General features: G+C 47.9%; 2 protein-coding genes and 1 non-coding gene across 4 annotated transcripts; 1 reads left to right on the top strand and 2 right to left on the bottom strand.

Moving 5' to 3' along the window:
- Positions 1–5,547: 5,547 nt before the first annotated feature.
- On the top strand, positions 5,548–5,731 carry LOC112694950. Its single transcript, XR_007279194.1, has one exon. It is a non-coding gene; the product is annotated as a U2 spliceosomal RNA (small nuclear RNA).
- Positions 5,732–6,233: 502 nt separating this feature from the next.
- On the bottom strand, positions 6,234–8,585 carry LOC105692151 (G-protein coupled receptor Mth2-like). The gene is made up of 5 exons (XM_012411168.3): positions 7,775–8,585; positions 7,415–7,493; positions 7,176–7,312; positions 6,900–7,071; positions 6,234–6,731 (listed from the first exon to the last, which is right to left on the bottom strand). Exons 1-5 carry the CDS (start codon positions 8,508–8,510, stop codon positions 6,485–6,487), a joined length of 1,371 nt encoding a protein of 456 aa, XP_012266591.2. The 5' UTR covers positions 8,511–8,585; the 3' UTR covers positions 6,234–6,484.
- Positions 8,586–9,932: 1,347 nt separating this feature from the next.
- LOC105692154 (xaa-Pro aminopeptidase ApepP-like) lies at positions 9,933–15,098 on the bottom strand. 2 transcript variants are annotated; one of them, XM_012411171.3, is made up of 13 exons: positions 14,807–15,098; positions 14,229–14,389; positions 13,090–13,269; positions 12,905–13,016; positions 12,728–12,841; positions 12,357–12,612; positions 12,168–12,288; positions 11,928–12,074; positions 11,524–11,737; positions 11,220–11,453; positions 10,984–11,102; positions 10,476–10,571; positions 9,933–10,148 (listed from the first exon to the last, which is right to left on the bottom strand). In XM_012411171.3, the coding sequence occupies exons 1-13, from the start codon at positions 14,853–14,855 to the stop codon at positions 9,987–9,989; spliced, it is 1,965 nt and encodes a 654-aa protein (XP_012266594.2). In that variant the 5' UTR covers positions 14,856–15,098; the 3' UTR covers positions 9,933–9,986. The 2 variants fall into 2 exon arrangements, with proteins under 2 accessions (XP_012266594.2, XP_048513593.1); XM_048657636.1 differs by lacking the exons at positions 14,229–14,389; positions 14,807–15,098 and adding an exon at positions 13,415–13,858.
- Positions 15,099–15,151: the final 53 nt, after the last annotated feature.

Raw genomic sequence — 15,151 nt, 5'->3', positions numbered from 1 at the left:
ACCCTTATTTTTATTTATTGATAATTACAGGGCTTTTTACACCCTTTAGTGTTAGGTATTTATTTATTTATTTATTATTTTATTTATTAATTTAGACTAGGTAATTAGACCAGTTCAGTAGGTCCCTGACAAAAACAAACGTACAAAATGACTATTCAAATAATAATTAAATTTCCGTTCCCGCAGGAATTCAGGTGCCCAGAATGTTTTGAAAATAATCAAGGGCGAAGGACGGGCGGAGTATTCAAATCGCACTCGGACCTGCTAAAACACGCTAAGAAACATCACCCGGGGCATACAGTTAAACACCAGTGCGGCGTGTGTGGCTTCACCGGCGATGGGAGGTATCCTCTGAAGGCGGTGAAGACACATCACGCCGCCGCGCATGAAAACAATAATAATAACCCTCCATGCGCCCCGGGAGCAGGTCTGAGTGCGAGGAGAACGGGGGCAAGTGTGGCTGGTGCTAATACTTCGGGCCGAGGGAGGCTCGATAATTTTATTAATTCTAGAAACACAAATAACGAAGCCGCGACGCAGGGACGGGGTCGAGGAACAGTCGAGGCCCAGAGAGAGCAGCCGACCACCAGCGCAACAGGGGCGGCGGTTACCAGGAGAAGGGCTGCTGCCACAATACCACCACCACCGACAGCAGCAGCCAGGCGCGGAGCGACCAACACCTCAAGCTCCGCGCCAACAACCAGGACCCCGACGACGACGCCGGCGACAACTCCGTCGCAACCAACACCCCCAGCGACGGAGGAACTTCTGCCACGGCCCAGGAGGGCCGCCCCCACGCAGACAGCAGCAACAACATCAGCAGCACCCGCTACGGTGGCACCCACCATCACCACCTCAGCAGCCGGGCCGACGAGCACCGCGGAGAGGAACCCCGATCCACCGGCGAGGGGCCCAAATAACATCTACGAGGGCCCCATGACGAGGAGCAGACGCGCCAGCAGCGTGCCGGTGGATGCCCGGCCGACCACCCGCCGGGCAGCGATGAGCAGAGGGACAGCGGTGCCAACGCCTGGCTCCACTTCAGCGAGGGAGACCCCGGCACCGAAGACGACAACACCCACCAACACCACCAGGGGACTAGTGCCGGGGTCAGAAGAGACGGCGGCCCCACCATCCTATGCCGCCGTCACGATGGGTGCCACGAGGCCGTCGCAGGCCGACGGGGATGCCGCAGCAGCACGCAGAGGGCTGTGGCCGGCATTAAGAGCAGCGTCGCTCCCGCCGGGGATGGCGGGAGGCCCCCACAGCCCTCCTACGAGGGAGAGCCGGGGCCCAGCCATCCTGCTAACCATCAGCGAAGAGCTGAGGGCCCCGGCGAGCGGACTGCTCGGATCCCCAACTTTGCCTGTGACCCTCACAACGACGACCGTCACGACAACGACATCACGGGGACCCATTACCACCTCCAGGGTCCAGGGGGGAGGCAACGAGAGGAGCGCCGCGTCACCACCATCACCACCAGCGGCGCGAGTCCTCCCCCCTCCGGCGGTCGTCGGCGTAGCGGGGCCATCCAGGGCGGCCCCTCCTCAGCAACAGCAGACCAGCAGCAGCAACACCAACAGCAGCACGCCGTGGCAGGAAGTCAACGGGCGGGTCCGCAGACGACATCCCAGCGGGCCCGCGTCGCCGGCCGAGGACTCGGAAGACGAGGGGACGCCGCCGCCGCCTCCTCAAGCACCAGCGAGGCCTCGACTGTCTCCCGACACCGCCCGGGCGCTCCGGAGGAGTAACAACACAAACAGAGAGTCTCCCACGACGTCGCGGCGAAGCTCAGGGCGGTTCGCAGGGAGCCGATTTTTATTTACTGACAACTGCCAGAACAATAACAATAGTATCGACAGTAATAATAGTAGTATAATTGAAAATAATAGATTTAGTATTTTAACATTAGACGGCACGCTTAATGAGAACAATGTAATTTCAGATCCGCCTGAAGCGTGTTCTACGGGAGAACGAGGTCGTCGATCATCATCCGGGGGAAATAAGAGCAATTCAAGGGGAGGGTTTTTCAACTTGCGAGGGAAGGGAATTAGGGGAGGTCGAGGGCATCGACGGGGCGCACCCGGACAAGCTGTGGGGGGTGGGAGTCTTGCCTCCGCGGAGCGGGCGACCCAACCTGCGAGTAGTCACGGATCGTCTGCTGTCTCTCGCCGTTCACCGACCCCAAGGCAACAACCGCTGACGCCTGCCGATCAGTCCCGCCGCCGGCAGCCTGCCACCCGGCAAACTACGGAAGTGCTGCCGGACGAGCGGGAGTTACTGATTGGTATGGCGGAGGCGGTTGTTTGTATTGAAGAGCTGGAGGAGGCTGCGGCGCAAGCTGCAGCTTTCCTCCAAGGCCTTGGGGCGGAACGGGTGCGCGGTGAGGGGGGTAGATCGGGAGGTGGGGGTGGCGGTGGAGAGCGTAGGGGTCGTGGAGCTGGACCCGGGCGTGGTTCGAGGGATCGCCCCGATCGCCAGCAACAACATCAAAGGCAACAACAACTACCGCAACAAGAGGGACCGGAGAGGACTCTTCCGGATATACGGGATCGCGTGGCGGAGGCCGCAAGACTGCAAAAACTCTACAGGGGGAACCGCCGGCGTGCAGTCCAGGAGGTGCTTCAGGGTCCGTCCCAGCACTGTCAAGTGTCGAAGGGGCGGATCATGGAGCACTTCGTGGCAATGTACAGTCCGGCGGGGAACCTGGGAGTGCGACCTCCGCCTCCCCGTTACGGGGCTCCAGACGAGGGTAGCACCGGCAGTCTGCTTCAGCCGTTCTCGGTGATGGAGGTCGGCCTCCGGCTCAGGCGCATGTCCAACACTGCGCCGGGGCCGGACGGTCTGACCTACCGTGATCTGAGGGGGGCTGACCCAGACTGTCGGTTGCTCACCTCTCTATTCAACGCCTGTAGACGTCTGGAGGCGATCCCGGATATCTGGAAGTCGTCCAACACGGTCCTGATTCATAAGAAAGGCGATCGGGACGATCTCTCGAACTGGCGTCCGCTGGCCCTAGGTGACACGACTCCGAAACTCTTTGCCGCTGTTCTTGCTGACCGTCTGCTCAAGTGGACGATCCGCAATAAGCGTCTTAGTACGGCTCAGAAGGGCTTCCTGCCATGTGAGGGGTGTTTTGAACACAACTTCGTGCTGCAGGAAGTCCTGAACGACGCTCGCAGGAGGGGCCGTCAGGTGGTGGTGGCGTGGTTGGACCTGACCAACGCGTTTGGTTCGGTCCCCCACGCATCCATCCACCGTGCTCTGGAGGAGGCCGGGCTCCCACTCGCCATACGCAACATAGTGGAGAGCATGTACGATGGCTGCTCCACCCGGGTGCGCACCGTCGATGGCCTCACCGACCCTATAATAATGAATGCGGGGGTTAAGCAAGGGTGTCCGATGAGCCCTGTAGTGTTTAACCTTGCGGAGGAACCGGTCCTTCGGGCGGCCGCTTCCAGTGATGCAGGTTATACACTGCAGGGCCATCGGCACAACATATTAGCTTACGCCGACGACCTCGTTCTCATTGCCGACGCTGCTGAAGGAATGGAAGAGCTTTTGAGACGAGTGGAATCAGCAGCGAACGGCATCGGGCTCCACTTCAACCCTGCAAAATGCGCGACATTACACCAAGATTGCAGGGGAACGCGCAGGGTGGTTCCGACACGATTCAAAATACAAGACACAGAGATAAGAGCCCTGGCAGCCGGTGAGTCTTATCAGCACCTCGGAGTCCCCACCGGCTTCCAAATTAAACAAACACCGCTTTTGACGATCGACGAGCTTGTCCGGGATCTCCGGGCCGTCGACGAGTCCCTTCTCACCCCTTGGCAGAAAGCCGAAACAGTCGCGACATTCTTGTTGCCGCGACTGGGCTTTCTGCTGAGGGGAGCACACGTTGAGAAGGGACCGCTCAAGGAGGCGGATAGGCTTATTAAAAGATTAGCAAAAAAATGGATGCACCTACCCCAGAGGGCGAGCGCGGAGATTGTCTTCCTCCCTCCCAGCCGGGGGGGATGTGGGCTTCTCCCGCTCGCCGATCTGGGGGATATACTAACAATAGGGCACGCCTTCCGCCTCCTGACCGTAGAGGACGAGGTGGTGCGGGGTCTAGCCTGGTCTTCCCTGGAGGCGGCGGTCGCCAGGAAGATCGGGCGAAACCCTTCCGCCGCGGATCTGGCGACCTATCTCTCCGGTTCGCTGGAGGGAGAGTTCGCCAGAGACGGGGGGGACATCGCCTCGCTCTGGTCAAGAGCGAGAAACGCGGCGCGGCGGTCCGAGGACAGGCTCGCCGTGAAATGGAAATTTTTAGAAACCCGACAAGAGCTGGTGGTGACGATGAGGGGCTCGCGCGAAAGGGAGACAACGGTATCTCCGGACTCACGTGACCAGGTCATCCGCCGATTGCGGCTGGCAGCGGTCGAATATTACTCACTAAAACTAAAACGAAAACCGGACCAGGGGAAGGTATTCCGGGTGTCGTCGCTGACGAATGTGTCAAATCACTTTCTTCGCGGCGGCAACTTTACCCGCTTCGCCGATTGGCGCTTCATCCACCGCGCCCGCCTGGACGTTCTCCCCCTTAACGGGGCGAGACGCTGGGGAGACGGTGATAAGCGTTGCCGGCGCTGCGGGGGGGGCCTGGAATCCCTTCCTCATGTCCTTTGCCACTGCCGGCCGCACTCGGCGGCTTGGCAACTGAGACACGATGCCGTTGTCGAACGAGTAGCTAAGGCTTGCCGTCTCCCAGGGACTATGAGGATTAACAAGAGAGTCGAGGGGGTCGACGGCGATCTGGGGGCTCTCCGCCCTGACATTGTGGTCAGGCACGAGCCCTCAAAGAGCATCGTCATCGTAGACGTCACCGTGCCATTTGAAAATACATATAAAGCATTCGAGGAGGCGAGGGGCAGAAAGATAGAAAAATATAAGCCCCTCGCCGACGCCCTGCACGGTGACGGCTACAAGGTGGCGGTCTCTGCGATCGTCGTCGGCGCTCTCGGCTCGTGGGATCCAAAGAACGAGATGGTTTTAAACATGCTTAGAATAGGGAAAAAATATGCTGGACTGATGAGAAGATTAATCGTGTCGGAAACCATCAAGTGGAGCCGCGATATATACGTAGAACACGTTTCAGGTGTGCGACAATACAGAATTAATGACGAAGCCCCTGCAAACGCACCTGAGCAGCCTCCCTCGGCATTATTTTAACGTGTTTTATGTATATTTGTCTATTTATCCATTTTTTTATTTATATTTTTATTTATTTATCTATTTATTTACTTTTAAACCTATTTTAAACTTTCGACTTAGGGCCATTGCGGCCCTACACTATTATTTTTAGAAATTATTCAATTGAGGCGAGGGTCCAGATCTGGTTTTTTTTAACATTTGACAATTTTAAAAATGACGCTTCAAAAGCCAAAGTACCCAACCGGATCTGGCCCCCGAAAATATCTTTTTATATAGACTTAATTAGCCCTCGCCAAAAAGGCGACACAGACTGTACTGATACCCCCGGGCATGCAGTGTACGCCCGGGGGAACATTTGTTGAGAGAAATAAACGCCTTTTATCTGTTCTTATCAGCTTAATATCTGATACGCTCCCCATTGGGGAGCCAGAATATTAATCTGATTTTTGGAAGTCGACGGAGTGTCAGGGGCTTGCTCCGGCTCTGTCACGGGTTGTCTCGGCATTGCAGTGCCGCCGTGTACGGCCCAATAATCTTAATCAATCATAATTAATTAAATAAGTATCGAAATACAACATTTTGAACCAAAGAGCTAAGGAAAATGTGACCGTACGTTCAGCCTGATGCGATTCCACCGAGTCACCTGAACACGTACGTCGAGCGTGTGATATATCACCCATCCCATTCCTTCGGGGCCCCCAACCCCTAATTATAGCTCCTGTACTCTGGACATCTTAAATTCAGTTCAATTATTCGGAGAATTACCCTATTGAGCGGCGATTAACCGAAATCCGATTATATCGAAAGGTTGGAAAACTTTCGTATACTCGCGAACTGGGAAATAGGGAGAAGCTTTCTGCAATTAGGCTCAATAATAAAAACTATTTGACAAGTCACGTATGAGTATGACACATCATCAATACTTTTTAATTCGTTCGCATTCATCATTATCTAGCTTCATTCCGCATAAAGTTAGAAAAATGATGTGTAGCGTTGCGCACGGTGCAAACGACTTCAGGTGAACGATTCATCTGGAATACAATTTAAAAAATGTTTTATTCAAATATTTTTGATTCGTGCATTGAATCTGCCTTGTTCAACATGTTCATGCTAATATTTAGTTTACAAAATAAAATCGAGTGTTAAGTCAGATGTAATTCTATAGTTAGATAGCCTGTATTACATCATTGTTATTAGTCTAATACCTCGTTAAAATTACATGCTTCCATGATGTGGATCAGTGAGCGAATGAAATCCCTTGAATACTTGTTCATGGTGTTCACTGTATTCATGTAGTCGCCGCCGGTCCACATCGAAGACACAAACGAAGTTTGTCAAAAATTGCAACGAACCGTTTGTGGAGCGAACGTTTTACATCGTCTTTCCATACGAATATTATAAATATGCATATGCACTGTATCACCTGCAGAACGACACTAAACGAAGCCAACTTGTGACTGTTTGCTATTATCGAAGTTGCCAATAAAATCATTTGACTTCCCATTATGATGAACAATTTAAGGTACAAGTTGAACCTGAAATAAAAATGTTATGATAATTCAGTATACTGCAGTGCTGATGAGCAATAGCGTTTCGAAAACAGCTATATCAATCATTTTTTTCAATGAAAATTCAACGAGCTTTCCAGGAAGCATTTCCTAATGACTCGTGCTTTAATCATATTTTAATGATATCAAATGTACCATTGTTCATTTTCCCGGTGATGTTTATTCACGCCATCCTGAAATTGCTTCGTGTCCTTTTTACGATTTTTTATTGATATGGCTGTCGTGATGTACAAGATAGAGTTTATAGTGGCGATAACAGCAATCGGCCCAAATATGAACCACAGGGTGACAACTCTCTCCGTTTCACCTAGAAGTAAAAAAAATTGATAATCAAAAGATTTTAGGTCCCACAACTATTGATCACGAATTAACCATGGTTTTCTAATCATGGTTTTCATATGCAGAACTTGCCATGTAAATCCGCGAGGGACGCGACGATGCAAAACATTGCTGCTAGAACTGCTGGCCCTATCCAAGCGTAGACCATATACCATCGCATTTTTTTCCGGTCGTCTTCTTTAGTATTTGCCTGAACGGGTTTGAAGCCCCTGGAAATGAGAAGGTGAGAAATGGACATTAATTACACGACCTATTTACGTGCGTCTTCACCGCACAATCAATTGTTCAAAGAATATTAAGTTTGAACTCACCGGAACGTCCACCAGATATCGAAACTCATGACATTCATCCAGAAAGCACAAGTTAAACAACTATAAATTGCCACAGTTCCTGAAACACAGTTAAATAACGTTGATCACCTTGAGCGCGTTCGAGTCGTTCGACCGCAGCAATGGTTTGTCTATACCTAACGTTGACTGAATTTTCATACGTGTACAAATTTCGATTTTGTCTATTTGATCTAGGCAGGGCATCTATAAAAGCAGCGGATATAACAGCTCATTTCGTCGCCTAGTTAGTATACTAGTGTTTACTAGTAACTAGTATATACCAGTAACTGGGTAAATGCTAGTGCACATAATTATACTAATGACAAGTATTAATCAAATTACCATATACAATGCTCCAGACGGCGCTGAGCCTCAGTACGAATCTAACTCCAATTTGCGGAGCAATCATGCACCCGAAGAACGCGGCTAAATAATGTCGGAAGATCAACCCCCGTGCGTTTCTTAGCTCTGGCACTATGGAATAGACGATGAAGGTGGCCAGTGCGAATAAAAAAGCAATGTTGAAGCAAACTAGTTTCCATACGACCGGGTATATCGTAACGCAAACTTTTGCCGAATACGTTGGCGCTCCAGATTCCCGGAATAGGCAAGAGATTCCAGGCCCGACCTGCTGATCCCATAGTGGCAGGTAAATCGATCCGTTTTTAGAGACGTTGAATAACTGCACCGCTATGTGATCGGCCGCATTCGATTCGCAAGGGTCGTGGAGAAAAGGGTGAACTTTGTCCACCCCTTGTTCACTCAGACCCATAGAATCCTCGGGGCTTGACATCAACGCCGTCGTATTGTCCTTTACACAGTATTGCCCATGGCCCGCAAAACCGAAGGGACAACATAGGGGTAGACACGTTTTGAAATCGCAGGGACATTCAAAGGTTGAGCCGTTTTCAGACCACACGGTATCGTGCCTCTGATCGGATCCGTTCTCTCCTGTCGTTCCCGTGATGTTTACCGCGGCACCAACTGGACATTTTCCGTCGGAGTTGTCGACCATCAGTTTTGACGACAACAGAGTATAGACGTGAATGAGTACCACTAAACCCTCAGGTGCAACCATTTTCAACGATCTTCGCTATTGAACTGAAGGAAATTGTATGGAGCGAACGCTTCCTTTCCCCGCCTTTGCTAGATTGTATTTGTATTCGTGATTTTGCGGCAGATGAGCGACTGTGGTTTTATGAATCACGAAAAAAAAAAAAGAAAATTCATTCCGCTATTCTTGGATACGAGGCTATAGGTACAACTTGTCGTACATGTAATCGTGGGGGATTCCTGGTCGTTTCGAAAAAAAAGATAAGGAACACAACTGCTTTGTTATTATAATGAGATTTACGTTACATTCTGGAACCGGTTTTTAGAATCATTCGGATCGTGGGTTTTCTTCATATTATTTTTAAACATCCAATCGGCATGAACTTATCCCGTTGAGGCGTTGTCAGAATGCGAATTGCAGATACTAACGCTTTCGCCTTAAAATAGCCCCTCTGCGGGGGTCAAAGAGCTCGAGGGTAAGGCCGTCCGAGACCAACTGTCGACTTTCTCTACAGTTTTTCGGCACTCCGAAATATTCGGTGAATTGTATTTCAAATTCGAATTCAGAGGTGTATAAAATTTTTGCGCTTCGTGAAATCAATCGCACTTCGGCTTATAATCATCTACCGCGAAGTCATTGACCGTTGGAGTCTGTCACTGGTTGTGAGTTCGCAATAACAAGTAATTTCTAATCCTTGACATGTCGGTGTCATAGCAGATCGGGGTTTCACGATGCGTGCGACTTCTTCGAAGCAAACCAACTCGATACGGGTACCAGCTGGTCATTGAGAATCTTAGTTGACGATTGTGCGTGCATAAATATCAGGGGTTACCGGTATGTACGCAAATTATAGCAAATGCATCACGGATTTTTCAGAGGATATGCACAATCCTCATTTAGTAAAGTTATTGTTGAAGTATCGCCTGTTTTAACTTTACTTGATACTCTGCTCATATAATTACTTCGATCAATATATCTGTGCTATGATAATTTTTGTAGTTTAACCGGTTTAACTACGGGAAGGGCGACGTGCTCCCCCCAGACCTCTTCGCCTCTTCAAGGTGTGGGGATTGAATAACGAATAATTATCTCTTTTTTTTTGTAGTGAAAGGCACCAACGGGTACTAATATCACATGCTATGCATGAGTCGAATTGATTCAATTTTTCCACGTTTGACGGAATGAAAAATCCTAATCCTCGATGCGTTTATCCAGACCATATATCTATGTCCCGACGAAAACCAGGGAAGTCTCCGCAATGAGACGTGTATCTCTACCTGTTCGCGTGAAAAAAACTTCCTGCCATCTGATTGTGAGGTCGACGAAGTGTTCTGGGAAAAATTTCCACGACTACGCAGAGAATGTGTGTCCCGAAGAATCGAGGATTTTATTGGAATAAAACGTGAAGGTTGCAAAACTTTGGAAAATTGGTGTAGAACGAGCGGATGAGGTAATACTTCACAATTTTTTTTCGTTTTATTGTTTTCGTATTTTTTTCCATCACGGAACCGCAACGATATTGACCCTTCGATGGACTACCCTGCGCTTAATTGGTGTCGTCTGTTCTATCAGCCAGTCGTAAGTGGAGGTGTGGCCTTGTCGCAGGAGCTCTGCACCCACCTTTTCCCTTACTTTTGCGTGGTATTGGTTCAGCCATGATAACTGCAAGAATTCGTCTTCATTAATTATCTTGAGAACCGGAAAGACAGATAATCAATTGATCGTAATCACAGTACGTTCAACCATGCATTCGTGTTCTCACGTGAGTTTAAATACAGCATGTTTCACTGCATTATATTACGTTACCGATATCCGAAGACTTCTTTAGAAGACTTCAGGGGATCGTATATTTTCGCTAATATTTTTGTTCTTACGCAGAAAATGTGAGGATAGATCGATATTGCTTGAGATTATCAATTATTGCAATCAAACTTGAACGAAGTTAAAGCAACATATCTTTAGAAAAAAGGCATAATCTCCTGCATTTACCTGGTCGTCACTTAGCTTCGTTTCATCGATCAAATTTCTAGCGTAAGGTACCAGAGTTACCGTTTCGAACGTTAGGAATGTGTCTTCGGCCTCATACTGCAACGTGAGAAAATCATAGAAAATCAGTAAAGAGGGAAGCACTGAGTGTATCAAGAAAGGATTATTACGCAACGGAACTAGTCAAGGTCGCGAATGATTATAAGTGCTTCCTGCACATTCATAACTTCAACCGCGATTGACGATTGGCGTCACGTTCAATGAACAATACAGGAATTAATAACGTCATCTGTGGATATGGTTCAGAATTTCTTTTTCTTTCATAAAATCCCCCATAATATTTGAAATCGCCGTGATATCTCAAGATTATACGCTTTGAAACGGATTGAGAATTTTATTTCAAACCTCCTCTCATCTTGCGAAATGTAGAAGTTTTTAACACTCATTGACCAACTATTGGAGCAAGAAAATGATGCCGACAAACGTGCAACCAACCAAGTTTCAGTCATACCGTAGTGTTGGCGTTGACTACGGCGACGATGTTCTCCAGCCGCATTCCCCAGGAACCCTCCTTGTAGTATCCTGGTTCTTGGGATCCGAAGAAATTCACATCGTAAGTCGTATTCCAAGCTGTGCAAAAAACATACATAAATGACAGCAATTCATGTATTGCGAGAGTGCATTTGACCGGCATCAATTGATAAATATGACACATTCGCAGACAGGAATCTAGTGGAAACTTCGTACCTTCGTGTACCGATAGGAAGTGACCTATCCCGTGCGTACTTCCGTGCCCGTAGTTCCTTCCGAGTCTATGAAGCTGCGAGCGTACCAAGAGATCGGTTGTGGTATAACTTGCACCAACGGGAAATATCAGCCGAGCCAACTCGATGCAACCGGCCAAAAGAGCCGTGTAAGTGTCACGATGCTCTTGCGTCGGTACGCCATAATGCATCGTCCTCGTCACGTCTGTCGTTCCATCTGTACCGTACGATTTCGACGTTAGTCTAAGAATTTTTATCAGATTTTCATTTCGTCTCAAATTGCATACCGTAATACTGTCCTCCAGAGTCCAACATGAAGGTACCGTTGGTACCAATAATTGCGTTCGTTTCGTTAGTAGGAGAGTAGTGAGGAAGAGCGGAGTTTGCTCCGTAAGCGGCAATGGTTGTGAAGCTGTCTCCAAAATTGTATTCTTGGGCTGCCCTCAGGGATGAAAGCTCCTCGACGGCCCTCAGCTCATCGTATTCTTCAGAACGTTTTATCTGTTTAGCGGTAAGGTGAGGGGGTTCAATTTTTTTTAGAATTCGTGGCGATGGTAGAGAGCCGAAAACGTGGAAAATTAGACGAAGGAGTCGGAGGATGCGACAAGCTACAGCTTTCGGTTGTTTTTTTTTTCAATGGAAACTGTTGTGATTTGAAGGATTATTTTTTATTACGGTTTGGAAAACTTACCGCTGCCTCCAAATTGGCCAAAAATTGACAAAGTGCCACGGCGTCTTTGAGATGTGCATTCCGCAAACCATCCGCTTCGACTTGAGTTTTGCGATCTTTGACCAACAGTATCGGTGATGTGAGGATTTTTATCTTGTTCGAAGGTACCTTGAACGAGCAGGAATGGCGTGTTGATATTAATCGGTTATTTACAGAATTTGGGGGCCGAAAAATCCAACAAACTCAAAACGAGCAACTAACCGTACTGTGCACTCTGTAACTGATCCCTAACGCGTAGCTGTACGGTCCAGGTAGTAAAATGCTTTCAGCAAGTTCACCGGCAGCCGCCAAGTCGGTCCAAAAGTCCTCGTAATTTGCCACCCTGCATTACAAATTGTTCGTCGAAAGCGCATAAGACTCGAGCTGCTTTAATCATGATACTTTACTCACGTTATTGGGAAGCTGTCTTCTCCGTCGGAGGAAGCGTTATCGACCTTCAGTCTGGTCTCAGGCGACGGAATGTAAACAGTAGCCGTTTCATTTGTGATTAGAAGGTAGGAACGAAATACGGGGGTACAAGGGATATCGGAACTCCTTAAATTCGTCACCCATGCGACTTCATCCAGAGCCGTTACCACGTAAAGATCAACGCCGGCAGTTACCATAGCCGCTCTTGCCATCGCAAGTTTCTCCACACGTGTCATACCTAAGGAATGAATAGATAGATGCTAATCAATTAGATAATTTAGCCATTGATTCATCGATTTGTATAAAAAATCAAGCTACAGTCGTTTTATCACGAAAACCCTCAACTCACTGACCAGCAAATTCTATGGGATGCTCAAACACCGGTCCGCTCAGATATTCGGGCTGATCATCCCAGATAACATCGATCAAGTTGATATCCAAAGCGACTAAATTAATACTGCTGGCGTCTGAAAGAAAAAAGGATGATATCTACACGGATCCAATCCTATAATATACGAAGTACGGCTTACTAAGTAGCGTAGACCACGAAGTCCACTGAGAATACGTTATGATTTCAGGATCAACTCCGACCCTTGCATTTGCCGCTAAAACGGTCGTCAACCAGACCTGCAGTGTAGGCGTCTGAAAGTCAAAGCAGGTCCTTAAGTAGTGCTCAAGAATTTTTAATGACGAGACGGAGGTATAGTTATCGTACAGAGGGCTGCCCGCTTCGCATTAGTATCCAATCGTCGGAGAGCTGTAAAGTAGCTTCTTCGAAGTATCTACTATCCGTCCATAAAGCCGCACTTTGCAAGGTTACCACAGCCGTACCTGCACTTCCAGTGAATCCAGTTATCCATCTTCTACGCTCGTCTCTTTCCGCGATGTACTCGGTCTACGGAAAATTATTAGACGTGAAAGATTTGGTCCAGTTGATCTACTCGAATTTTTTCAAGCATGCTGACAAAGATGATGTAAGTATGATTTTATCGAAGATTTTCATATTTAAGAATAAGGTGCATGTCTTGCATTTTTCGAACCTTCGAACGACGACCTTTGTACAAATTTTGAAGGACGTCTTCGCGATCAACGAGTCAAGTTACGTCCGCAAACGCGGTACTAAATCAATTAGAGGTGTAAAGACTTTTCGGAACTATCAGTGCGATGACAATGAACAGCTAGATATAATAGCCCGAATTGTTTATGCGAAACGCATTATGGTTCGTTAACTTTGAACACCCTACGTCACCGAGCGAAGCCTTGACATTGTTTCAATATGGTTTATGACATGTTCAATGCTACGGTTGAGTTTCATCTCAACTGCTCAAAATCAGACGGGCGTAACGCATCCACAACTGCGGATTCACCCCTGAGGTGAATTCAACGAGAATGATCAGATGATATTTTTTTTTCATTGATAGTTAATAATTAGACAGTTTTTGAGGAATGTGCACAAAGGTCTTCTCGAGTTTCTCTGGATAACATGTTAATCCTACGCCGGACACGTATCAGCGGGTTACTTAAATCGAATAATCGTTGATCCACCATATCTCCAAGGCGTATCTTATCTGTAGTGAAGAGTAACTAGTCATTGGTCAGTGAAACTAGAGCAGGTATGTACAGATCTTGAACTCTTTGATAAGAAATACGAAATTCCGTTCGGTTGATCAAAATCGACAACTGCATTGCAATAGCAATGGAATCGCTCGAGCGCCGATTGCGATCTAGCGTTGTCAATTATTCATTAGTCGACATAAAGTCGTGATACAAGGTCGAACGAATAGTTATTGATCACGTTGATCGATAGAATAATCATCATTACTACTCCCCTGCTATATAACATCTGTCAAATACCTGATGAACATCAGCTGTGGGGACTATGTAGGCATCCACCTCATGCAAAACCATTTGCTCCCTAAGCAGCTCGAGTCTTCGACTCGCAACGTCTGGAGTGATTCGACCATTCGATTCGGCGGAACTTTGATGTTTGACGGGGTGGGTTTCCACAGGGACACCTGACGATCACAATACGGCTGTAGTTCACCTCAAATTTAATGTTATTACAGTAATATCGATTGCAATTTCGCTGCTGGTTGATTACTATTCTTTGTTCGATGGTATGACAACGACAAATATCAGGGAACTTGGGATTTTTTACTATCATAGGAATGAAGGAAAGTGAGTGTAGCGAAATAATTTGTCTACGTTATGGTGGAAGAAGGGGGAGTGATCTCGTATGAAGCATAATCGCGATGGAGTTGTTATTTTTATTTCTATCATTGTATTAAATGAACGAATTAATTGGCACCCGTGCATCGTCGGTGTGGGATGAACGAGCGCGATAACATGTCACGATTATTTGTATACCCAACTATTATTGAACACTACGGGCTATTAAAAATGATTCTCGTTAACACTCGACGTTGACGTACCAGCTAGAAAAGTAGAGATGATCCCGAAGACGAGGATGACCCGTTCCATGGTGTTCGATTTCTACCTCTTCCTAAGGTGAACACTATTTTTATGACATCAAATGCCGTACGTGTTGCGGCCGATTTCCGTTGAAATTTGAGAGCCGCACCCGTCCGCGACGACAATCAACTTCTAAATAAACCGCCGGTTAATACTTGGACACCAATGCAATCTCATCATCGCGAGAAGCCGTCTGAAATCTATGTCGGAAATGTCAGGCGGTGGGCTATTATAGCACCACCGTAAACCTCCGCGTATAACGCGAATAGACTTTGTGGACGCTCGCGCTGGATCCCCGTCATTAG

Source organism: Athalia rosae, chromosome 6 (assembly GCF_917208135.1).
Source record: "Athalia rosae chromosome 6, iyAthRosa1.1, whole genome shotgun sequence".
Lineage (NCBI taxonomy): Eukaryota > Metazoa > Arthropoda > Insecta > Hymenoptera > Athaliidae > Athalia > Athalia rosae.
This window is presented reverse-complemented; position numbering and strand designations above follow the sequence as displayed.

Bases quoted from the DNA above. Each gene is read 5' to 3' on its own strand.
- LOC105692151 (XM_012411168.3), bottom strand. From the start codon at position 8,510: ATGGTTGCACCTGAGGGTTTAGTGGTACTCATTCACGTCTATACTCTG. The intron at 7,072-7,175 runs GCAAGTTCTGCA...TTTTACTTCTAG, and splicing joins GTCCCTCGCGGATTTACATG to GTGAAACGGAGAGAGTTGTC. The intron at 6,732-6,899 runs GTACATTTGATA...TTTTTATTTCAG, and splicing joins CACCGGGAAAATGAACAATG to GTTCAACTTGTACCTTAAAT.
- LOC105692154 (XM_012411171.3), bottom strand. From the start codon at position 14,855: ATGGAACGGGTCATCCTCGTCTTCGGGATCATCTCTACTTTTCTAGCT. The intron at 12,289-12,356 runs GTGAGTAAAGTA...TTTGTAATGCAG, and splicing joins GAAGACAGCTTCCCAATAAC to GGTGGCAAATTACGAGGACT. The intron at 11,103-11,219 runs GTACGAAGTTTC...TTTTTTGCACAG, and splicing joins CTTCCTATCGGTACACGAAG to CTTGGAATACGACTTACGAT.